Source organism: Eublepharis macularius, chromosome 6 (genome assembly GCF_028583425.1).
Source record: "Eublepharis macularius isolate TG4126 chromosome 6, MPM_Emac_v1.0, whole genome shotgun sequence".
NCBI classification, from domain to species: domain Eukaryota; kingdom Metazoa; phylum Chordata; class Lepidosauria; order Squamata; family Eublepharidae; genus Eublepharis; species Eublepharis macularius.
The window spans coordinates 44,781,420-44,807,774 of record NC_072795.1 but is presented as its reverse complement, the minus strand read 5'-3'; the positions used below and the strand labels follow the sequence as shown (position 1 = coordinate 44,807,774).

Below are 26,355 nucleotides of genomic sequence, written 5' to 3'. Positions count from 1 at the left end.
CTGTCTTGTCAGGATTCAGTTTCAGCTTGTTTGCCCTCATCCAGCCAATTACTGATTCCAAGCACTCGTTCAAAACAGTATCCTTGAGTGGAAAAGAAAAGCAGAGCTGGATATCATTTGCAGATTGGTGACACCACAGCCCAACCTTCCGGATGTCCTATCCCAGTGGCTTCATATAGATATTAAATAGCACGGGAGTAAGATTGAATATTGTGGAACCCCAGAGGCCAATAACCAAGTGGCAGAGCAGGAATCCTGCAGCTCCACTTTCTGAGACTGACCTCCCAGATAGGACTCGAACCACCATAACACAGAGTATATGCTGAATTTCCTTATTAAAGATTAAATGTCATGAATTCATTACAAGAGTTAAACCAAGGATAATCCCAAGTGACTGATTTTATATGTAAAAGTTGGTACAGTTTTGAATCTTCAGCTAAAATCTGGCTACTGTTAAGTAACCCTGACGGTTACAGGCTGGATCCTGACAAAATTTCCACAGGAACAGGGTGAAATTTTTACCAATTCTGCCCCTCTCACAGCAGACCTCTGACCATCTCCCCTGCCCCCATGTGTTCCTGTAATTCCCCAATATTCCATGAATACAAATTCCTTCCGTCAGTGGAAATTTTGGCCAGAATTCAAGCTAACATTTTATTTTATAGGCTTGGGAGATGTGCAACTTTTCTGAAGGAAACAAATGAAGTGAAATGAAATTGAGCTTTCAGTCCAAGTGAGCCATCCACAGATTAATTCTTTAAAATCACCACCTAGCATTTCCATGCTGCATGCCAAACTTTCAAAGGGCTTCATATTCAATATCTTCAGAGTCTTTGTAATAGCCTGTAAGGTAGGTTGCAGCCCTAATAAAATTTTCTTGTGTAGTACAGCATCTACATATTAGTTGAGTCAGATTCCATGAAGCCAAAAGGCTCACAGAATCATTCTGAAGAATAAGACTGTAAAGAAATATGTAGGGAAACTACAACGTTGACAGCTCATAGAAGGATACAGCATGCTGAAAGATAATTTTCTGGAGGGATGCTGCATTTTACATGTCAAAATTATACAAAGCTTCTGCTAATCTACACCAACTGATGAAAAGCTCTACAAAAGATTCATATTAGTAAACAACATTGAGAAGAACTAATAGCTTTTGTTAAGTTAACTGGCATTTCTAACAACGTAATGAATCTGCAGGAGTTATCTGAAGCCCAATTAATCACCATAATTAGACTCTTGACAGCTTTGGACAGAATGGAGATGCTGAGGAAACAGGAAATGCCAAGTGCCATACACTTTCATTCTCTGCCCTTTCTTCAAAACTAATGCTATCCAATAAAGTCAGAGTGTTCACATGACACATTGCTAACATTTCAGAGGCATCATTCAAACTTACCTTCAGTTTTTCCATTTTTCAGCATATGAACCAGCCCAGAGTTTTCCATCTCCACTATTGTTTTCATATGCTTGGAAATAAGCTCCCTCTCAACAACTTTTACAATTGGCTCCTCAGTTGATTTATCAAGGCAGTGCATCACACGTTCTATTTCTTCATTAATTCTAGCTTCTACTTTCTTTATATAAACTGAAGCACTATTTTCTGCTAAAAATTTCTGGCTTTCCATCTGTAATGAAATATATACATAAGGTAGTTTTACTCCACTTATTAGACTTTTACTCCTATTAATTTCTGTTGTTTGTACGATTCATATAGTTATATTTTAGATAACATAGCTTCTTTTACATTTCTTGGCCTCAGAACCAAGAAGCTTAAAAAAAAATTCAATATCTCGATGTATCAACACTATTTTAACCCTTACTGAGTCCTTTGGGGCAAGGCAGGATGTAAATTATTTCAGATAAATTAATATAAATAAATAATCCCATCAAAACAAGAATAGATTACAAAGAAATTTGAAACATACAGATATACTTGAAAGCTACAACATACCTGAAAAAATTCTGCTGACATCTCTAAGAAAGGAGCTTCAAAATCTTCTTCATAGACTGATCTTCCTTCAAGGCCTAAAATCATTAACATCTGGCAAGCATTTCTTATTGCTCCTCTGTCAAAATATTAAAACAGATTTAAAGATTGTATTTCTTTTAGAAGAAACAGAATTTGCAAAGTGATTCAACGATAGCTATGATTTACACATAAGAGCTCACTCATATCAAGAAGAGTGGCCAATACTGTTGTTCTATGCTAGTGAAAGACCTGATATGTAAGACCTACACCGATTTTTTGACATCTACTAGTCTGTTGGAATTGCCAAGTGATAGGAAAGTTTTTTTCTCCCGTTTGTCTTAAATGCAGATATTTGATACATGCTCAGAGTTGCATAATGAATGATTTACTTAGCATTATTAAATATTCTTGTTTATTAGTTTATATAACTTCCTTTGTGAGAGACTTTTTATCTTTGCATTACCTAGGAAATCCCAAATTAAAAACACAGAGGCTCTCATTAAAGGCAAGCATCAAATAAGAGAAGAACTAAGACAATGGCAAATACAACATTCTTCATTGTTATCCAAAAACTAAATAACATACTTCTGTCATGGAATTTAACATAAATGATGCCAAGTATATAGAATGTATGTATAATTATAGCCCTTGCTTCATTAGTTTGCATAAGTTAGTCTGAACAAGTAGTAGCTCATTGAATCTGCTTATGTCTTTCTGTAACAAGCATTTTTCATTCCGACTGCTCTGATGCATGGTTAGTGTCCTTGTGAAGTTTATTCAGTTAGCACCAGTGAGTTCTGCTAACAAGGGAAGTAACTTCTTATGAACAGGCACTGGCTGCCCATGCAAATCCTAAGAAACAGAACACTAACACTGAAATTAGCAACCTGTACTGTGTCTTCCATCTGCAAAAGGATCACTTGTAAGCGCAGACGAAAATCATGAAATTAAAAAATTCAACAGAAACATGTTTTTTCTCCCACACACTATATATGCTCCTGGCATTATGTGCCATATCAACTTCTTAGATCTAGATTCACTGAGGAGATCTCTTCTGCATATGGTTTTGTACCTTTGATGCATTAGATTTAATTTAGGTAGAATAGGAATTTCATATATGTTCATTTATTTTAATAGCTTTAACATATGCCAGCGTGATTTGTACATCTATAATATTCCTTTATTTTATATTCTCATGTTTAGATTACTTTTAATTAAAGTTGTTAACTAAAACAATTAGTTGTTATTGGGCTGGGAATTTTTTCCATTCAACCTGGAATGAACCTTTGGAAAAAACATAGATCCAGAGGAGTTAGCCGTGTTAGTCTGTAGTAGCAAAATCAAAAAGAGTCCAGTAGCACCTTTAAGACTAACCAATTTTATTTTATTGTAGCATAAGCTTTCGAGAATCAAGTTCTCTTCATCAGATGCCTGATCCGAACAGTTCGGATCAGGCATCTGATGAAGAGAACTTGATTCTCGAAAGCTTATGCTACAATAAAATAAAATTGGTTAGTCTTAAAGGTGCTACTGGACTCTTTTTGATTTTGGAAAAAACAGAAATGTATTCTCTTCTGACCTAGTCCAAAGGCTGAGGCCAGTAAGTGTTGAATGCCAAAGGGAGCATTATCACACCACATAGCATTGTGACTTAGCGGTTTGGACTGTTGCTAAAATTCAACCAAAGAGACTTCTTAAGTATCCATGTAGTTACTATTTTGGCAACACCCCTTCACAAGTGTTTCTCTTAGATCAGCACACTTTATTGCAAATACAAAAATGTATACCACTTCTGGTTTTCAAGAGGCAGTCTTTTGGCAGGCCACTTACAGGCTGTAATAAAGGACTCTGGAGACTGACAGTGCGCTGCCTGCCAATCTGGATTTGACAAACGTTGTGATTTTCAACTGCTAAGAGAACCAACATAATACGCAAGTTAAGTGAGCTGCTAACTTGGTTCAACTCTCTCATCCGCCATGAATGTGTCAGGTAGCTTTCAGCAAGCCATTGTCATTCAGCCTGTCTCCAATGTGGAGATAATACTGACTTACTGTACAGAGATTATATGGATCAATGAGAACTGCCACCAGAATTGTTCACTGGGCCCATCTCAATGATACTATTTTCTTACGTTGTGTTCTCCAACAACCTTAGCTCAATTTAATTATAAATATCACCCAGTCAAACTCTTAGCCTCCCAGTGTTTCTTAGAGGATAAAATAGACGGGGAGAACCATGTATGCAACAGAGAACAGTGGATGAAGAACAGGATAAAAATGTGATAAACTACCAGAAAGACAACCTTGACATTTACTTTCTATGATATTAAAAGCAATTATTTGCCCAACAGGAACTTGATAATGCTTCTGTAAAGTCTGGGGCACTTAGTCTACACATAAATGATCTTGCTCGGTGTCTTCACTACAGATATACAGACATACACACAAACAGAAATCCAGTACTTTCTACAATTACGTCTGCATCCTCTGTATCTAAATAGATAGAATGCTGAAGTATAGTATCTATTTGGTTATAAATCAGTATGCTTAGTCATAGCACTCAAAATAAGTACAGTAAGATATTTGTTACCTGGCACTCACGGGAAATGGAGGTCGCTAGTTAATCAAATGTGCCAGATACTCAAGCTTACTGTTCTACCCAGAGGTCTGCAGTAACAACTCCAACCCCATTAGGCATACCTTGGTAACAGCTCCTATGCCTTGTAGAACTCTTCCCCCTAAGCCATGGTACTATCCTACATAATGGGTGGACAAATGGTCCTTCGGCCCAGGAGCCCTCTGGTAGAGCTAGATCCCAACAGCCTGAGGCAGGCTGAGGGGGAAAGAGGTGCCCAAGGATGATACCAGCTAGCAACATCAGCTGGCAGAAGCCCAGCAAAAGCCAGCAGAAGTTATTGTTTTATTTTCAAATTTATATCCCACCTTTCTGCCCAATCAGGGCCACCAATGTGGCTAACAATAAAAAAGAGCATTATAAAAGTACATTAAACCAATTAAAACCAAAACTGAAATACATATATAAAACACAAAGATAGCAATTAGAAAGTAAGGCAGGAAGGAGGGCTCCACTAAGAGAATGACAGACGAAAACAAAAATGTCTTCACCTGGTGGTAGAAGATAGTGATAGAATGGGACAAACAATATCCCCCAGAAGGGAGTTTCAACATTTTGGTGCTATGACAAAGGCAGCCCTTTCTTGAGAATCAAACTGACCAGCTGGAGAGGCAAGAGTACACCACATCTGAACCTGAATATGCAGTCAGGTGGCTGAGGGAGCATTTGAGATAATCAAGTGTCAAATAACAAAGCTTTGACTGTATCGGCTGCATCCATCTTTCCTGCTAGTGCAAGAGGGAGGAGAAACAGTCATGCCTAGTTCCCCCTCCTTGATTCAGACTTACCAAATGAGGCTTTTGTCCACATGGGATCCCCAGCACAAGCTTTTCAGGAGTAAAGAATGATCTCTCCTCCGTTGTACTAAGAAAAATGGTGGTAGGATCTAATCCTATTACTTTTTATCTATGAAATATCTGTATGATAAAATGGGAAACCTGAATAGGATCTATATAATAGGCTGGAGATACCAAATGTATGTTCCTATTTTTTTATTTCCTATACTTACAGAAACACTTTAGGGCTGATGCACAGCACGATGGTTACGTGTTTTTATAGTTTAACAAAACTACAGCTTTTACAGTATTTAACAAAATACTAATAGCTACAACCACTCACTGAAGTTACACAAAAATAATTTGTCATTGGTTCTGCCAGGCAGTTAACAACAATTATTTGACTGTCTGAGTGATTGCTATTGTTGAATTAGTATACTTTTGCTGTGTTTTATTATGCTTTACTGTCTGATTTATTTTATATTTGGAAGTTGCTTTGCATGAAGAAGAAAATACACATTTTTAAACTAATTAAATAGCAGTGTCCTGCAAATGTAGAGGTGTGGACAAATTATTTCCAACCAAATGATTGTTCAGACTGGAGCAAAACTAGTGCCACAGGATGGGGAAAATGGCATGCAGCAAAATGCATGACACCTTAGCTTCATAATCTTTAAAACGGGCAAACTAGAAACAAGAGAAAATAAAGCTTAAATTTGACTTGAAAATGGTCAAGAAGGAAAGTTGTAAATTTAAACATTAGACTAAGATCAGTAAGCACATTAGCAGCAATAGGAATTCAGGAATACAGCAGACGTGACAGTAACAATTTTGTTGTCATACCTGTCTACAACTTCTCCTTTCCGTTCTCTTGCAATCATATCCAACAATGTCTGTCGTAGATGATCCCTAATACACCCATAACGTACAACTTGATCTCGAAAGATAATTAATCCCAGATTGTAGACATTTTCCACATTATTTTGTTGTACATATACACGGTCCTAATATTAATGAGAAAACAAATTTATATTTCACACAACTGCACAGTTTCAACGCAGTGATACTCAGTGGCTCAGGAGCCACATGTGCCCCTTTGACATCTTTGGTTCTTCTGAGCACAGTGCCCTATCACAGTGCCCTACATTCCCAGAAAGCGAGTAAGGCCATTCATTCCCTTGTCGGATTTGTGCTTGGCAGTGCTTCCTGCCTTGAAACAGCAGACACCACAAAGACTCAAGGACAGGTAAGCTGTGGGTCGCATGCCAAGGATGGAGGTAAAGGACCAATCCTTTTCTACAACATCTACACTGTCATTCCAGCACCCAGGAAGAGAGAGAACCACCACAATGGCAGTCACTCAGGAAAAGAGCAAGTTTGCTACTAGGGGTGTACACCCAAAATATATTCGGGTTTCCCGCTTCCACCCCCACCCTTAAACTCCCACCCCCACCTCCCAACCCACTTACCTGGTTAGGTGGAAGGCTGGAGCCAACGCTGCGCTGGCCGAGAGGGCCACTGCCACCGCCACCTCCAGAGGCGAGCGGGGAGGCAGGAAGGCCGCCTCCTCCAGCACGATGCCAGGTAAGTGGGGGTGGGGGGTAAGGGTAGGGAATGGGAAAGTTTAAAGGGCCCTGCCACTTGCGAAAGGGCCCTTTAAACTTAACCCCCAGGCCCCCAAAGCTTCCCAAAGTATTACGAATGCTTCAGGAAGCTTTGATTCGGGATTCTGGCCCGATTTGGGTATTTTACTTGAATCGGATTCCTGAAGCGCACATCCCTATTTGCTACAGTGGAGAGGTAATGATTTTACTCCTGTTTCTCCATGGCCAGATTGCTCACCTCCAGGAATTTTGTCCCTCATTCTGAGGAGAGAAAGCAAGAAAGCAGACATGGAAGCTCTTCTTCTCACTCCAGATACACAAAGGCTGGCTAAGGTTCAATAGTGGTGAAGACAGTCAACCAGATTTCCTTCTAAATAATCTTGCAATTAAGAAGGTTATAGTTATATATTTAATAGTTGTATTGTATATTATTTTGTTTGTATGTTTGGTGGGATGGCATAAAGAGTATATGGTAGTCACGTGGCAGTTTTGGTTCATAGTATTACAATAAATGAATGCGGGATACCTTGATTAACATACAAGAGGCACTAGACCCTGATAGGTCACCCTCTGTCCTGGAAACGAAGCCATAAACTCCTCTGATTTCAGGCTGAGAGGAGATGGTTTCTTTTTATGGAGACAAAGGGGTAGGATACGGATGACCATTTGCCCACCTGCCAGAAAAAGCAAGATAGATTGCTGTTTGGATATTCTGAATAAGGGCAATAAAAGTTGGGGATGCAAGCCTTGGTATGATTGGGGAAAGGTGCAGGGCAGCACACATGGGAACTTAAACTCAATTCCAGGATAGGTCAAGGAGAAACCCTCCCAGCTAGGAGGGAAAGAGTTAAAATGTTTAACACACTGTAAAAAAGGTGCAAGCTGGAGAACAGAGAGAAATGGAGTGAAATCTGCATTGGCCAGCCTCTATTTCAAAATCCAGTGAGGCTTGTGCCCATTCCTTTAAAAGGAATGTCAAGGTTACATGAGTGACTTGTACAATTTTGCCTCATGTTTTGCTTCTTTTTCTTAGTTTTGAAACACCTCAGTAACGTTCTGATACAGTCCTTCCAGTGCTCCTGTGCTCTAGATAAGTGAGATGTATGTTATTCAATAATATTTTTTCCCTGTTCTAAAGATCTCAGACTGTGTTCAAAGATCTCACCCAGAGCACCCAGCTGCTTGTCCACATATAGACCAAAAACTCCTGCTTAGGCTAATGTCAATAAACTGGCAGGAGAAGAGGCAATGTGTAAAATCTCTCTCTCTCTCTCTCTCTCTCACACACTCACACACACACTTGTACATGCACAAACAAATATACCAGCCTCTCTCTGTGATTCAAATTGCATATAGCAAAAGAAAGGGCAGAAATTGAGTGTCAGTGTCTACTCAAATAAGACCAGAAAGGATGTCACGGAAGAAATCCAAGCCCTCTCTCTCACACACACAAATTCTCCACGGTCTCCAGGGTACTCTTGGGAAAGAAGAGTGGGAGGCGGGGGTTGGTGGGTGGGGGGAGGGAATCATCACAGATGGCACCGGCAATTACGAATCAGGCAATTAAATTTGGCAGAGAGAATCTCACTGGTCTAGGACTACTGCTTAGAACTGTCTAAAAGATATTCATTGTTTTTAGAACTAATGAGAGGTGATACTCACTCCCAACAAACCTAATGATGACTGCAGTGTAGATTTAGTAATTTTGTTAAATTAAACACACCAGAAATCATAGTAATGCAATATGTCTAGAAAAAAATAATTTAATTTTGTAAAGTGTCCTAAAATTGAAACTTTGTAATTGTATTAATGATCATTGTTTTGTGGCAGGTGAAATAAATGTTTAAGTATTATGATTACAGGAGAGTACTTTGCTTTTGGGGGGGGGGGCTTAATTATTATGAGTAATGTAAACTTGCTCAAGACTCTACATCTACATGGCCACAACCTTATCAGCTGAAAGTAAAGCTGAAGCTCAGCTGCAGACAAGAAACCAATTGTCTCTGGAGTTTTGAGGCTCATCTGTTGCAGACAATTTGAATAATGTGTGCGTGAGTTATGGGGGGGGGGATTCATGCAGTTGTCTTAACTGGTATTCTGCATACTTTTGTGAAACTAGACAGGCAACAAAACGTGATCAACATCATATATGCATTCCTCAATCAAAACTCTCAGGATATGTCAGTGTCGCTACTTTGCAAACACTGGGCCAATTAACAAAATGTTTCTATGGAGACCTTATGAAGGCCACCAGACCACCAGAGTTTTGTCTTGCATTTTTGTCATACCCTATCTATGTTGTACTTTGGACTTATAACATACAAACTGTACCTGCAGATGAAACAAGTTAGTTCAAATCAGAGTACTGTAGTCAGATACAGCTAGTAAAAAAATTACAAATTCCCTAAATGAAAAAAGCCTGTCAGCTACAACACCTGCTTACACCATTCATATAGGGGTGTGTGCTTGGGGTTTCCGATTCAGAAAAAATGCCCGAATTGGACACGATCTGTAAAGATTCGGGTTTTCCAAATCGGGGCCAGCTGGAAAGGGGGAGAGCTTAAATGCTAGAAGGCTCTTCCCCCCTCCCTCCAGCCAGCTGGAAAGAGGGAGAGCTTAAAGGGTAGAAGGCTCTCCGTGCTGTTTGTGGCCATTTGAGGGGCAGGAAGGGGCTGTAGGAGCTGGCTCCATGCTTCTCCACTGCCTAGTTGGCCGCTGTGGCAGCAGAGGAGGCGGCGTGGGCCCCGCAGGAGCTGGCTCTGTGCTTCCCCACCGCCCAGAGATCGACCTCCCCTCTCCCTGCCTGCCAGGTAAGTGAGGTGGGGGGTTGCCTCGGGGGGGGGGGGTTGCTCCCCCTCACTTCAGTATGCTCCGAATCTTTACAGAGCATACTGAAGCGAGCTTAGTATCAGAATCTCGAAGCAGCTTGCCGCTCTGGGATTCTGGTAATTCCGGATTTTTCCCCCGCTTCAGGTAAACCTGAAGCAGGAAACCCTAATTTTTTGGTAGTGCACACCCCTACATTCATACATTGAAACAATAGGACTTACATAGTTTACAGGTAGTTGTTTTTTACAGGTAGTTCTGTTCTCTACATTATAAGATAGTGTCATGTATCAGCACTTACTGGTTCGAATCCCACTACTGCCATGAGCTCAGTAGGCGGCCTTGGGTAAGCCGCTCCTCTCAGCTCCAGCTTTTCAGCTGCATTGTGGGGATAATAATAACACTAACTTGTTCTCCATTCTGGGTGGGGCACTAATCTGTCTAGAAGAGCGGTATATAAGAGCAGTTATGATGATGATGGTGATGATGATGTGAATTGATGCTCTGGGTTTAACTCCTTGTTCACAAAGCTCAGTCTTTGCCAACGTGCTTTAATACCAAATCAGATGAGGCACTGAGAAACCCAAGCATTTTTTTAAATCGCTGGAATGAAGGACCCTAATTTGGATTGAGACTCTGGCATAGGGAAAGGTAGTTTAAGTCTTTCCCTCCATTCTGTTTTCCTAACCTGGAAAGGTCTTACAGAGCAGCTATTTGATTGGGTAAACATACATGATCTGGTGCAGGTAGATCGAAAGTGCTGTTTCAGGTTGAAAAAACAGCATGAGAGATAGGCATGTTCCATGCATTTTACCTTTTGTTTTGCACTTTCCAAGCAAAACATTCAATTGGGAACTTGTGTATACTGGTTTGGCCCTTAGTCTTGTCTACTACACAGGGCTGTTGTGAGAAAGAAATTATAAGGAGGTGCTGCCCTGAGCTTTTTGGTTCAAAGCAGAGATAAAAATGTGTATTACGTGCCCCCAAGCAGAAAGGAACTCTGTAAAAGACACTGCCACAAGGTAATGCCAGATGTTAAATCTGTTTTCCTCCATTTAATAATCCAGTTTACTAGATAATTAAACAATAATACTTTGCATAACACAGCATACCTTCAAAAGAACTGAATAATTAATCTGGGTGCAATATGTTTGCCCTTAAAACAAAAGGATACACAAATACTAGTATTTTATGCCCATAAGTACTGAATGATACAGCACATCACATAACAATGTTCCTTACCCCCAACCACAGGATTACAAACACAAACCCATTTAAACTTATGGATAGCAAATTCTGTGAGAATACCCCTCTCTTCAATAAATGTCACTCAGAGACTGTAACCCAGTCACACAACCTAGAATGGTGTTGTAAGGATGACACTGGAACAGAAGTGTGTAGTTCTTTGGCAGAAAGGCAAAATAAAAATATAACTTAACAATGGATAACATGGTACAAGAGATAAGATGATACTGTATCCCAAAAGTCTCCAAGATGAGGGTGAGACAAACCAAAACAAGCCTAGGGCCTCCATCTGCCACGGGGAGTTAAATGAGATCAGAAATATGATAATACTGTAGTTATGAGCATCAAACATGATCATCTTGAAGACAAAGGGGACAGTTCACATCTCCCCCCCCCCCCCGCACACATACACGCTGCGCCCAACGCTGCTGCTAGGAAAAGTCATCCAGTCCTCTGCCTTGGCAAAGAAAAATTTAATCCCCTTTAGGGACAAGGGTATGTACTATCTGGCCTTGGTTGCTAGGTAGCACACTTTGGGGACAGGGCTGTTTCCCTCACAGCCAGTGCAGAATCTTTAAGAGCAACAGCTGGAACTAGAGTACTGGGGAGAGTATGTTTTACATCGCTGTCTCTTACTGAAAATCTGTCAGGCAAAAATTTGGCACATAAATATTTAAACAAATAAAATTTAGGATACATTCTGAATGTTTTTCATGGGACATGTTCCAAGACAGTATCAGCATCAAATTTTATAATGTATGCGTGTAAAGTGCCATCAAGTAGCAGCTGACTTATGGTGATCACAGAGGATTTTCAAGGCAAGAGACAGAGGTAGTTTTGCCATTGTTTGCCTATGTATAGTAACCCTGGACTTCCTTGGGGGGTCTTCTATTCTAGAACTAACCAGAGCTGATACTTACTGAACTAGAGACCTATTGGCCATCTTCTGGGCCAGCATTTGATCATTTCAATCCACTCTGCAGAGATGGGATTAACAGGACCCTGCAAGTGGTGAGACCCACCATGTGCCTCCTGGACCCGTGTCCATTGTGATTGGTAAAGGCCAGTGCCAATGGAGTATGGAGTCATTTGGAGGCCATTGTCAACTTGCCCCTGGGCTCTGGAGTTTTTCTTCGGGTGCTAAAGGAGGCCATGGTGAGGCCTTTTTTAAAGAAGCCATCTTTGGACCCCACCAACACGGTCAGTTACCGCCCAGTTTCGAACCCCCATTCCTGCGTAAGGTGATTGAGCGGGCGATGGCAGAACAGCTGCAGGGGTTCCTGAATAAAATCTCAGCCCTAGATCCCTTCCAGTCCAGTTTCCGCCCGGGGCACGGGACAGAGACATTGCTGGTTGCCCTCAAGGATGATATCGGCAGACACCTGGATTGAGGTGGATCAGTGTTGCTGATATTCTTAGATTTGTTGGCAGCGTTCTATACAGTCGATTACAAACTTCTGACTCATTGCCTCACCGACATGGGGATACGTGCGGTTGCCTTGCAGTGGCTGGCCTCCTTTCTCCATGGATGGGGACAAAGAGTGGTGCTTGGGAAGAGACTGTCATCCCGCCAACCTATGGTACACGGTGTCCCACAGGAGGCAATACTCTCTTCATTGCTGTTTAACATTTATATGCGCCCCCTTACTGAGTTGGTGCGGAGCTTTGGACTTGGTTGTCATCAATATGCAGATGACATCCAGTTATACCCGATGATGGACAGCCAGCCTGGCTCGGCCCCATATGTCCTGGAGCGTGCGTTTGATACTGTAACTGGTTGGTTCAGAGTCAACTGAAATTAAATCCTACGAAGACGGAGGTCCTGTATTTGAGCTGCGGGGAGTTAGGTGCCGGATTCCGACTCCCCACCCTTGATGGGGCGCCGCTTATGCCAGTGTCATTAGTTAGGAGTTTGGGGGTGATTCTGGATGCCTCCTTGAAAATGGAGGCTCAGGTCGCAGCAGTTGCCAGGTCCTCTTTTTTCCACCTATGACGGACCAGGCAGCTTGTCCCATACCTCTCAGTCAACGACTTAACTACAGTGATCCAGGCAACGGTCATCTCTAGGCTGGACTACTGTAACTTGCTCTATGCGGGGCTTCCCTTGAGCCTGACCCAGAAACTGCAGCTGGTTCAAAATGTAGCAGCGCGTTAATTGTAGAAGCGCCAACTGGAGCACATATAACACCTATATTGCGCCAGCTGCATTGGCTGCCAGTGGAGCACTGGATCAGGTTCAAGGTTTTGGTATTAACCTATAAAGCCCTATGTGGACTGGGACCAGCGTATCTGCGAGACCGCCTCTCCCCATATATGCCCCAGAGGACGCTCCAATCAGGAGAGAAATCTCTATTGGTGGTCCCTGACCCCAAGGAGGCCCGCCTGACCTCAACCAGAGCCAGGGCTTTCTTGGTCCTGGCCCCAGCCTGGTGGAACTCTCTGTCCACTGAGACCAGGGCCCGGCAGGATGTGTTGTCATTTTGCTGGGCCTGTAAGACAGAGATGTTCCACCAGGCATATGGTTGAGGTGAGGCCTGGCCTCCACCAGCTGAAAAATTGAGAAGTATAAAATCTGAATCCCTCCGTACTATGGCTGCCCACCACCTTATTGTGTCAAGTTGTTTCTGCTGTTATTGATTGCTGCCATCTGAATGTATTTTTATATGTGAATATATTATATTATATTTTTAACAATATATTTATAGTTTTAACTGTATAAACTAATTTTAATGTGTTTTAATTATGCTGTAATCTGCCCTGAGCCCTTCGTGGGGAGGGCGGAATAGAAATCCAAATAAATAAATAAACAAAATGGACACAGCAAGCGAGGATGCCTACCCCTGAACAGGAATTCCTACACTCTAATAGATATTCAACATACTCCCTTGCTTAGTTACAAAGCTGCCTCCTAAAAACTTTAATGAAGTTGTTGCTCAGTAATTAGGGGAAAGCCTTTCCAAGCAGTCTGAATTATGTAGTTTTTTGAATATTCACAGAGTTGAGACTTCCATGATTAGGCAAAAATGTATTCTTAACTATAATCAGTAAATGACCCAATTGGTGCACTGTGGTCCACAAAGCCGCTTCTAATATTTATGAAACAACTGGGAGGGAACTATCTCAACCCCACCAAGCTTGAACTTTGCAAGATTCTTTTTAACATTTGCAGGCTTGCTAGTGTTTGGATGCTGTTCTTTTCATTAACATTTAAGTTCCACAGAGCCCCGATAACACAACAACAAAACAAAACACAAAGTGAGCTAGAAAGGCACAATAGTAGAAGGCTCATTAAGTCCAGATAATATCATGAGCCCTCAAAAACAATTGATAAAGAGACACATTCCGATTAAGTAAGAATAGAAACAAGGACCACCACCACAACAAAAGACGTTTTTGGATATCTGGAAAAGATAGTTAGCAAATGTTAGTTTTCAAACAAAGGAACAAACTGGACACCCTCACCTCCATCACAAGCCTAATATTATGCAGGGATGCCACACAGTGGCTGACATGCATATTTTTTCTCCACTTCTGAGAAAAAACCGCTGCTGAAACACAAGTTATTAATGTCTCTCCCCCCATAACTTTCCAATGCCACTTCTTTCACCTGTGCCAGTGGAACAGAGGAAAACAGATGGTGACAGACATACAGCTATGAAACACTGTGTACAAAGTGTAAAAATGTCAAAATCTCATATGTAAATTTTCTATCAACATGAAGGGGTCTGAGCTTTTCCCTGAGACAGAATAGTTCTAGCATTAGAATAATCATAATACCAAACATTTCTCACCATATACATCAGAATGTCTCTAATCATCACCATAGCTGTCTGATGATCATTCCATGCTTGGTTTAATGTTTGGAGAAAGTTGTTATTTAATGAGTTTAACACATCTTCTCGCACCTACAACAGAACAGAAAGGTTTCAAGTTAACTTTCTCAATATAGATTATTAAAAGTTCAGTGCGCTCTGAAGTTTCTACTTCAGTTTCTGCTTTGCTACAATTTCAATTATGGCTGAAGAGACTGTCTCCAGAGTTTATCAATAACCGCACCATCATATCTTCACCTTAATATCCCCATAAATTAGTTGTCAGAATGCATTCCCTGCATCTCATGTTCTACAACAGATAACAGTAAATATTTGCCTATGTGGTGTAGTATTTAGAACAGGAGCGTCAAACTCATTTGTTATGAGGGGAGGGCCAAATCGAACATAAATGTCATTTTGTCAGGCTGGGCCATGTGTACCATAACATTTAATGCCAGGCACCAGAGAGATAAATTTTATAAAGGACACAAGCAAACCCAATTAATGATATTCTTTACTCAGAATACAAACATGCTTTAGCATTTTCTTTATTTAACAGTTTCTGATAGCTGACACCTCTTTACTCTGAACTACTGCACCAGAAGCTGGAGTTTTCAAGTCTGTGCTGTAGCAATTTTTAGTACGCTGTTCAGATGCGTCTCTGTAAACTAAGAACTAGGGGTGTGCAATTCGGATTTCCGATTCAGGTAAAATATCCGAATCAGACTCGATTCAGGAAACCCCAAATTAAAGCTTCCTGAAGCAATTCATATCGTTTCGGGAAGCTTTGGCTTCCGGAAAGGAAAGGAAAGGAAAGGAAAGGGGCATTTAAACCCCAGGATCAGCTGTTTGGCAGGGAAATCCCCCCTTACTTCGGTATGCTCCAAATCTTTACGGAGCATACCGAAGAGATTTAAATACTTGAATCCAAAGTGGCTTTCCGCTTAGAGTTTCCAGTGTTTACGAAGCTTTTTCCCGCTTCGTAAACATTTTGGGGAAACCCGAAGCGGGAAACCCAATTTTTTTCCTGGTGCACACCCCTGCTAAGAACATATTTTTGATTTACTGACATTTATTACAGAAAGGAGCTGTTCACAGATGTATGCTCCCCCAAACAAAGACAGTATTTTCAGAAACAAAAGCTTTAAATTGGAGGTAATCCCACCCCCACCCCAAACTGGTAAAATTTGCTAATGCCAACAAAAAGCTTATCCATGAGCACAGCATCACAATGCAGATCAATTATTTCCATCTGGAGCCTAAGACAACCACAGAAAATGGATTACAGAAGGCAGAAAATCTTCCTTGGAATTCATTTTTGTGTTCAGAAATTTTTCTCCTGTACTATTCTGTGGCTATATGATCAATAGAGATCTCATGGTGGGGAAGTGAGTCAAATTATTTTCTTGAAGTTGCTTTTCCCAAAGTGGAACCTTCATCTCAAAGGCACAAATGGTGTCATAAAACTCTGTCACAACTTCGTTTTGAGTCTGCATCTTTGTGTTGAGACACTTCAGGTGTTCTTTAATATCTACCATAAAAGCAAGATCTTGAAGCCATTCATTATATTGTAATCCAGGCACAGCCCTCACTTTCTTATTCATAAATATCTGTACTTCACTTTGTAGTTCATAGAAGCATTTCTGTACAGCTCCACAACTTAATAATCGCACTTCCATATGATACGGTACCTCGTGTCTGATTATGCTTTCCTTCAGAAGAATGTTAAATTACCTATGCTTCAGACTTCTGGCTCAAATAAAATTAACAGTTTTTATGACCACACTCATCACATTATCCATGTTCAATGTTTTATTGCAGAGTTTCCTGGCACAAAATGCAATGAAAATTGAAAAACTGGTGATGTGGGTTTGCAACTACCAAATTTTCCTTGAGTTTTGCAGGAACTCAGCTTTCCCCTTCACCATCCATGGTGCTCCATCTGTGGCCAGACTCGCCACTTTTGCCATCTGACACCTACTTTATCTAGAGCACCTACCATATTTTTGAAGATATCATCACCTGTGACTATGCCTTTCATTGGAACTATTTTCACAAACTCTTCCATAACATGTACCTTTTCATTGATTCCATGAATGAAAACTGCATGCTATGCTAAATCAGTAGTATCTGTGCTTTCATCTATTGTAACTGAAAATGCAACAAAGGACTTAGCTTTTTCTGTAAGTTGCCTGTTAATATTCTCAGATTTTCTCAAAATTTTCTCAAATTTCTCAAAAATTTCTCAAATTTTTTCGGCAATCACGTTTCTTGAGACTTGTATTTGCAAAAGCCTGCTGCCCAGATCTGGATAACAGCCCTAAAGGGACCAGATATGGCATGCGGGCTGTATGTCTGACACCCTTGGTTTAGAGTGTTGGACGAAGATCTGGGAGACCCAGGTTCAAATCTCCCCAATGGAAGTTTGTCAGATGACCTTGGGCCAGTCACACATTCTCAGCCAAGCCTACTGCAGAGAATTGTTGTAAAGATAAAATGGGGGAAATAAGAATGTTGTAAGTCATTTTGGGTCCCCTTTAAGGAGAAAAGCGAGGCATAAAGGCCTCAGAGCCAGGGCACCATGCCAGCACTGCTGTGTCATCCCTCTGGATGCACCAGTTGCTACCAATCTTCCCTGGCCTTCCTCTGGGACATCCTCCTTCCTCTGGCCTTCCCACCCATTTTGAGGCCTGTGCCTCTCCTGGTGGTCTGCCTGGTGGTTCCTAGCTCACTGCTCAAGCTGTGAGCCATCACATTAGTCACACAGCAGTTCCAACTGTGCCTCGGGCTTATTTATGTGATATTTACATAAATAGGAAGTAGTGGAAGACAATTTTTTTTAAAAGAACCAAATTCCAAATTCAAAAGCTGCCATTACTTTGAGTTTGTGCTCATATCAAATGAACACTCCTGCACTATTTCCAGTAGGTGATAATCCCAGAGTACTTCTTGCCTCTATTTTCTACTGTGCAGGTAGCCATAGTCACTGTGGTAAACACGGGCATCTTCAGAAGGAGAACAGCAGGCATCTCTTCTATTTTTTTTTTACATAAACCAACAATTCAGGATATTATTTCTATTTAAACTCTTGAGCGAATGGGCCACTCAGAAGGGTCAGTCAAGAAGTTTTTCTGCTCCTAATACACAGAGACTCGTACAAAGAGCACTTGTGGTACAAAAATTGAACAAAGAAAGCCAGACAGGTATCCATAAGGCAGAGCGTCTGTTTCTTTACTTTTTTATATATACATCTAGGTTTTTTTGCCAAACAAAGCAGGCAACTAATGTCGCTACTGCTGATTGTGTTTGATCTCCAATGCCAGCTTCTTATCATAGGCAGATGAAAGTGTCACCTGTTCTATGCAAGGAAAAACAAGTAGAATGTTGCAACATAAAAATTTTATACAAAGCTCCTCCATATACAATATATGCATCTCCACCTACTCTTTCCAAGGCAACGACAATTCACAAAAACAAAGATCTTAATGGAATGCACTCTACATTATATAGCAAAGTATATGAATAGAAAAAGCTACCTTAGAGTTAGCACACACTAGATATCAGTCACTCAGCTTTTCAGTTTAAATTAGACTCCAAATGAGAATAAAATGTATTTCAGCACTTTAATTCTGTCACACACACAACCAACTTACTCTTTTTGTTTTTGAATACACTGCTTATAGGTGACGTTGATTAACTGGCAGGAATAATTAATGGATTTAATTATAACTAGCCAACTTGAAAAAGAACAGCTTGTTGGTAAGTGTGCTCTCTTTACTATATTACATAATATTCTTCTTAATCTTCTAGCATGTGAGAGAAGATACCATTCAGCAAAAAAATCCCAGAGATTACCGAGAAGCAATACTTACCTGTGCCACAGTATAACCCACCCACCCCAAACAATACAAACTTCCTGTTTACAAACATGAATGCTGCTATTTAACATGATATGCAGAGATTAGTGTGTAGAAGTTAAATAACCTTTAAAGTGAGACTATGCCTTATTGTGTATTTGCCTATACCTTTTAGTACATTTGAAAAGTAAAAGCCAACATCTTTATCCATATATCTTTATGACACCCTTTGGATAATACATGAAAACGACAGGTTGCAGCATTGGGTGGAAGAGGAGCTAATAGACTGAAGCCTAATGACAAGATGGAAGTGCAACTGGTGAGCAGAAAGCTTGACCCAGGATTTAAGGTGTCATCCATTCTGGATGGGTTGCACTCCCATCAAATGAACAGGTCTGTAATCTGACAGTACACTTGGAGCCAGGCCTACTGCTGGAAAAGCAGATGGCAACTATGACCAGGCAATACTTGGATGGGAATCCACCAAGGAAGACTTTGCAGAAGAAGGCACAGGCAAACCACCTTGGCTTCTCATGTGCCTTGAAAGCTGTTTGCTCGGGTCCCCGTAAGTGAGTTGTGAGGGCTGCTCTTGTGAAGCGTTCAGAAAATTCAATTGGTACAGAATGATGCCACTAGAAGTTGACTGGAATGGGTGACAGGGACCTTATCTCTCCAGACTTGGCCCATCGGCACTGGCTGCCAATTTGTTTCCGGGCACAATTCAAGGTGCTGGTGTTGACCTTTTAAAGCTCTACATGGACCAAAATACCTGAAGGACTGCCTTCTCCCTTATAAACTTGCCAGATCACTACAGACATCTTTGGAGGTCCTGCTTCAGATGCACCTGCAGGGCTTTCGTATTTGGGGCAGCAAAACTACAGAACTCTTCCCCCAGGGAGATTCATCCATCCCTTTCTGTTGCCATCTTCCCCTACAGGGTAAAGTCTTTTTTGTTCCGTTTGGCATGCTCTCAAAGATCTCTCCTTTCCTACCACCCAACATTTTAATTGTTTTGTATGTCTTCGTATTTTTATTATAGTTTTAATTGTTTTAATGATGTGTTGTTCTTCTTGGCTGATTTTAAAGTTTTTAAATGTTATTTTACTACATATGTTTTAATTTGTTAGCTACTTTGGTGGCCCATGTAGACAGAAAAGCAGGATATAAAGTCTGTAAAATAAATATAATACGTTCTGCATGTCCATTCCCATAAAAAGGGTTAAACAGCAAATAGTACAGAATTCCCAGTTTAATCCTTGGTTCTCAAATTCCACACTTGATAAACTCTCTATCAATATCATTACAGAATGTAGTATCTGAAGATATCCTCATATCTGAAGAAAGGAGCTCTGACTCTCAAAAGCCTATACCCTAAAAATCTTGTCAGTCTCTAAGATACCACTGGATTCAAATCCTGCTATTATAGATTCTGTACAACTTGGCATCCGTTGACATTTTACCTTTGCACTACTTGGAATTTATATCCAGTACTATTAATATATGGCTAACCTCCACCCTGTCAGTGGAGTGAACACCTACTTTATCTCTTGAGGCCTATTCACAGTTTTAATATATCGAACTATCCCCTAAAATAACCACAGTCAGCCATAGAAACCTTTAGCAGCAGACAGCTTACACAACACACAGCAAAATCCTGTGGAAAACTGGAACAAAGAGCCACTGTAGCTCATTTCAAAAACAAGATGGTGGCAATCCAGGCAGAAATTCTATCCAGCTACAAATTGACCATGTCAAGTGGATTCTTGTTCTTCGTTCTACTCTCATTACGTTAATAAAATACCCTAGTTAGGTTGCTAGCATGAACAAAATCTTGTTGGCAAAAGTGCTCTATGATCCAGCCATAAGTCTTACAGTGTTATTCATATATTCTGTGCTCCTACTAACACTACAAAATTAACATCACAAGGGTAACTAATTTTGGGATACCAACTGCATATGATGCTTGTGAATTAATTTCTAAATATTAACTTGACTAAAATTTGTCAACTTCCTATGGTGTCATAATGATTAGCAACTTTAAATGCCACAAAGACTTAAATACTGTCACTTAAAACACTTTATAAAATTAAAAATACAAAGATCAGAATCAGAGTACCCAGGGCTTTTTTTCAGCCAGAACGTGGTGGAATGGAGTTCCGGAACCTCTCAAAAATGGTCACATGGCTGGTGGCCCCGCCCCCTGATCTCCAGACAGAGAGGAGTTTAGATTGCCCTCCGCGCTGGCAACCCACTGAGCTTCACCACCTCTTTCCCAGAAAAAAACCCCTGAGAGTACCCATTTAGAATTTTTGCTAACACAGAAAGCACTGGAATTCAAACTAACCAAGATTGGGAACATAAATCTCCGAGGACAGCCACACGCCTAAAGTGCGCATCTATTTCTTCTGAAGTATTAGCTACGTGCTTTCATCTTTGCTTCAAATACCTTGTTTATAAGATGCTCTGTAACCACTTCTCGTAGTCCAGTGTAAAGTTTCTCTCCATGTTTGTGTAATACCATGGTATATGCATTCCTATACAGTTCCTCAAAACTGAGACCACTGTTGTTCTTTCGTTGAATCTCTTGGATAGCATTTTTCAGGAGATCCCAAATGCTGTTGACATATTTTTCATCCATGGTCATCTGTAAAGGCAAAGAAAAACTAATTCAGGAATTATTGACGCTAAGAGAGTTTTCTAAATGACTATCCTTTTTGTTACATCATCCATAATTTCCCAAATTATCAGAAGTTGTTGCTGACAGGTTAAACAGGACTGATATGAGTTACATAACTGAGTTTCAAGCAATCTGTACAAATTACCTTCACATTGCAAAATACATCTGAAAAATGGCAGGCATTTTTTCCCATTTAGCATACAATACTGGGAGGAACCAAAATGCTTCTTGTAAAAATGCTCCTTGTATCCTGATCTGGATGGCCAAAGGCTAGCCTGATCTCAGAAGCTGAGGAGGAGTGGCCCGGATTAATACCTGGATAGAAGACCAGAGTTGCCACACAGAGGCAATGGCAAACAACCTCTTTTAGAGTCTTGCCTTCGAATAAATTGGCTGCAACTCGACAACACTTTACACCACAACCCCCCTTATTTATTTATTTATTTCATTTATGCCCCTCTTTTCTCCCAAAAGGGGACCCAAGGAGGTGTATATTGGTGTTGTCCAACCGGTAGGTCAGGACCTAAAAGTGGGTCACAAGCCAGCCATCCCTAACGGCAGCTTCTGCCCTTTGCAGTCTTTTTTCTCTCTCTTCCTCCTCACCAGCTTCTCCCATTCTCACCTCACTCTTCCTCTTTTCAGTAATAAGGGGAATGGGAACTGTCTGGCAACTAATAGCTGGAATAGTAGCTGGAAGGAGGAGGGGAAAGGTTAGAGAAAAAGTGGTAGCTGTTCAGATCACAGAAAGTGAGATGAAAGAGGCATGTGCAAGCCTAGGCTCTATCTTGGTGCTGCTCTTTAAGCATCCCAACCTCTTGTCCCGTCCCTTGCAGTACCCTTCTGCCCTCTACTTGCTATGGGAGATGTATTACACTGAGCCACACCACCCATTTTCTACCCACATTACCAACATCTGCCATCTTCCCACATCTCACAACCCAGTGACCCCCGCCCCCAGCCCTGGATGGGTCACCATAAAAGGTAAATTTAGACTTCTGGATCACCATACCAAAAAGGCAGTCAACTACAGGCTTACATAATTCTCTGCTCTTCCATTTTATCCTTGCAACACCTCTGTGAGGTAGATTAGGCTGAGAGTGTATGACTAGCCAAAGATTGCCCAGTGAGCTTCCATGGCAGAGTGGGGATTTGAATCTGGTTTTCCTAGATCCTAGTCTGACACTCTAGCCACAAAACTGCACAGGCTTTCAGGCTACCACACATAGCAGCAGCAATGCTGTAGCTTACTGGAGGTATTAGGTGTTCATTAACTGTTACCAGCCCACAGAATAACCAAAAGGTACTAAACTGGGTCATAAGTGAATAATTTGTTTTCAGCTTACTGAAATATTCATAGGGCCACAGTAATGTCTCAAATATACTTAAAATAATAAAAGCTTTGCCATTTCATACCCTACCATGGGAGGAAGACTATTTTCAACTGAATGGAACTGAATGGGAAGTTTTCCATTAATGGAAAGTTTTCCATTTAAAAAAAATATGGTACACAAAATTAAGTGCTAACAGTAAATGTAAGTATTTTGGGATACTGGAAAAATCTTTTGAGAAATGCATATAGAATGTAAAACCAACATTTAAAAAAATGTTTATTATACACAAGTGACTCAAGTTATGGATGTTTCAGAAGAGATAAGTAAAAAAACAGTTGAAAATTCTATCTATACACTTCATACACCCCACTTTCTAGCTAATTCCCAAATTGGCAATATACAAACAACTAGCCAGTTAGCAGCCCGATCATTCTGTCCCTGTAATACTTATTTCATGCAGTTCTGAATTTCACAGTTCAGTTTCTGTGTTTTGTTCTTGTGTCTAAAGCATACTTGCAAATGATTATTGTTAGCCAAATAGTTTCCAGGCTCATTTCAGAGATCTATTACTGACCTTCAAAGCCTTGACCAATTTAGGGCCAGGGTACTTGGAGGGCCACCTCCACCCACATTAACCTGTTCCTGTTTTCAGATCAGCTTCTGATACCCTGCCCTATGTGCTTGCTGAAGTCACGTTGTTCAGTTCTTCCTGCTGTGGACCTCAGACTATAGAATTTTCTGCCCCAAGAAGCCTCTTTAATCCTGAGGAGACTAAGAGTCTCTCTACACAAGACCTCTTACACGAGGACGCTCAAGTGAAGGGAGAGGCAGTGTGAGCTGGAAAGCCGAGTTTTAAAAGACAGATGGAAACGCTTTGTCAATTTCACCTCTCTAGGGCCAGCAGAGATAGCCCCTCAGAGGTTTTTTAAAATTTCCTCTTCCCTTCCAGAGGGCTCTGTCAGTTTCACCTTGCCTTCTGGGAGGTGAAGAGGAAATAAAGGAACCCTCTGAAGAGGATCTCTGCTAGCTCTAGAGAGGTAAAATTGACAAAGCCTTCCAATCAGTGTTTTCAAACTGGTGTCCTGCCTAACATTGTGTCTCCCTTCACTTGAGCGTCCTCATGTAAGAAGTCTTGTGTAGAGAGACTCTAGGTCGAGACTTTATGCTGCAAGGCTGCTGTTTCTTCTCATGATGTTTCAATTTGTACTAACAGTTTTATCTTACTTTTGAAAGTTTTGTTTACCATTGAATTTGTCTTCACTAATTATACTAATTAGGTTTGCTGGCTCTAGATTACATATTAATAAAAGTTTTTAACCTGGTAATTATTGTTCTTTCATATTTTAGTGTACTTCAGGCTGCTTTTTAGTGTATTGGGAATGTTAAAATATATGAGTATAAAAAGGAGACCTGCAAGGACTTCTGGGGGCATCTCATTTCCCCTTCCCCAATATTTCCTTTTCCCTTCCCTCAAAGCCTTCCCTCAAAGCCTCCTTCTCCTCTTTTCCTGCTTTAGTCTCTCCCACCCACCAGCCAAACCCAACCAACCTACCTTTATCTGCCGCCTGTGTTCCTTCTTTCCCTACCCCAGCAGGCTCATCCTGGGAAAACTACAGCCCAGGTGCAAGATACCAGGCACTGGGCCAGGCTCAGCTGCATGGTGGGGAACCTGCAAGGACTTGAGGGGGCACCTCATTTCCCCTATATCACCCTCCCCTCCTCCTGGAAACCCCCATATCCTCACATTCCCCTGTTCCCTTCTCTCCTTCCTCTCCAGCAAGCAGCCTACCCTTAATCTGTCACCCATCTTCAGCTATTATTCCTTATTTCATTTATACCCTGCCTTTCTCCTCAATGGGGAGCCAAAACAGCTTACATCATTCTCTTCTCCATTTTATCCTCACAACGACCCTGAGGCACAGGATAGGCCGAGAGTATGTGTCTGGCCCTAGTCACCCTATGAGCCTCCATGGCAGAGTGGGAATTCAAACCTGGGTCTCCAAAAGCATACCTAGGAACTCTAACCATTACACATCATGCAAAGCAGCTAGTCCTAGGGACTACCATACAAATGGCATGGTATCAAGGCACACTGTGGTTGCTACCAGGCCTGGCCCCAATGCTTCTTCAAACACCAAAACAGACCTAGAAAGGGCCTTTACCCCCCTCCCACCCCCATCGTCAACTGACAGAAAAAACACATGGCTTGAAAGACTGGCAGTACTGTTCTGGTTGCTAGCAATGGCCACAGAAGATATTGTGCTGCTTCTATCACTGGGAGGGATTAACCTCCCTTTTTTTTTTTTTTGGATTTCAGATTTTTCTGCAAACCTGAAGTGTTTTTCAGGTTTGTAGAAAGATATGTCTTGTCTGTTCATGGCTCCAATCTTGCATTTAAACATTCACGAATTTGGCCACATTGAGAATTAAGAAATGGTGATGATGATGAGTATATTAAACACATTAGACATGTTTTTAAGGTTTTACTATTTACTGCTATGATTTTTACTAATGCAACCTGTCTTGGCTCTTATTTATAATGTTCTCAGCCTAACCTACTCTCAGCCTATGTCTGTAAGGGGGGTATTGACCATCTACCCCCCATATATGAGCGACCATGCATGGTTAAGCCGCACCTCCACCTCCATCAGATGCTATATGGTTTTTATAGTGTGAGCAGCTGTTTTATTAGAAGGCTGAGTTGAATTATTGTGATTTTATCTCTGTATATTTTATTTATTGTTGTAATCCGCCCTGAGCCCGCTTGCAGGGAGGGCAGGATATTGATGATGATGATGATGATGATGATGATAGAACACATTTTATAAATATATAGATGAGTGGTAGAGTTACCAAACTTAGGTAAGCTTCTAAGTCCAATTCAGCCAATAGCTGTGCATTACCAGTGATATTAAATGCTTTGTCAACTCCCTCCCCTCCTTCCATTAAGGCACATGAGAGTTGCATCATAGTCATGAATTCTGTTTTAAAAAATTGAAAAGTCATAATGTATATAGAAATTATTTATGGCCATTTCTAAAAAAAATTCTCTCTGCAGGCAGGGTCACACTCCTCCAAAACATATTCAAGTTCTGTAAATTGTACGCTCATTCTTGTTGTAGTCATTAAAGTCTCATTTGGAAGCTCAAAATCTCTTTTAAACACGTAGACTGTGATGTGCCAAAAACACAAATGCAGCAATAATTGATGGTCAAGTATTTACAGGATTTCCCCCCTATTCAGGAATCCGTGTTCAAAATTAATTTGATTATGTTGATTCATTTACTAAAGATTAGTTCGACTAGCACATTTCATTTGATACTTTCCTGTTCACGTTTTGAGCTACAGAATTTCTGAAAAATGCAGGAATCCCACATATTTACCCACCTACATTAGTATGCGCCCAAAGAATTATAATGTTCAAATTGGACTTGACTGATGGAACTCAGAACAGCATATACTATTCCCTCCCCCTCCATTTTGTCATCATAACTACCCTGGGAAGTAGGTTAGGCTGAGAGCATGTGACCAGCCCAAGGCCACCCAGTGAGCCTCAAGACAGAGTATGTTTAGTAACACCAAGCAACTCCTTGAACTATGTGGAAAGGCAAGGTATAATGT

General features: G+C 40.9%; 1 protein-coding gene across 1 annotated transcript in view; it reads right to left on the bottom strand.

Annotated features, from left to right (window-relative positions):
* The window catches only part of CUL3 (cullin 3), an 87,195-nt gene that overhangs the window by 29,542 nt on the left and 31,298 nt on the right, over positions 1-26,355 (bottom strand). The window contains exons 2-6 of the mRNA XM_054983264.1: positions 21,173-21,370; positions 14,849-14,962; positions 6,226-6,386; positions 1,955-2,069; positions 1,400-1,628 (exon numbers count right to left, since the gene is read on the bottom strand). Of these exons, the coding sequence (XP_054839239.1) occupies positions 1,400-1,628; positions 1,955-2,069; positions 6,226-6,386; positions 14,849-14,962; positions 21,173-21,370 (817 nt within the window). The remainder of the gene's footprint in view (positions 1-1,399; positions 1,629-1,954; positions 2,070-6,225; positions 6,387-14,848; positions 14,963-21,172; positions 21,371-26,355) is intronic.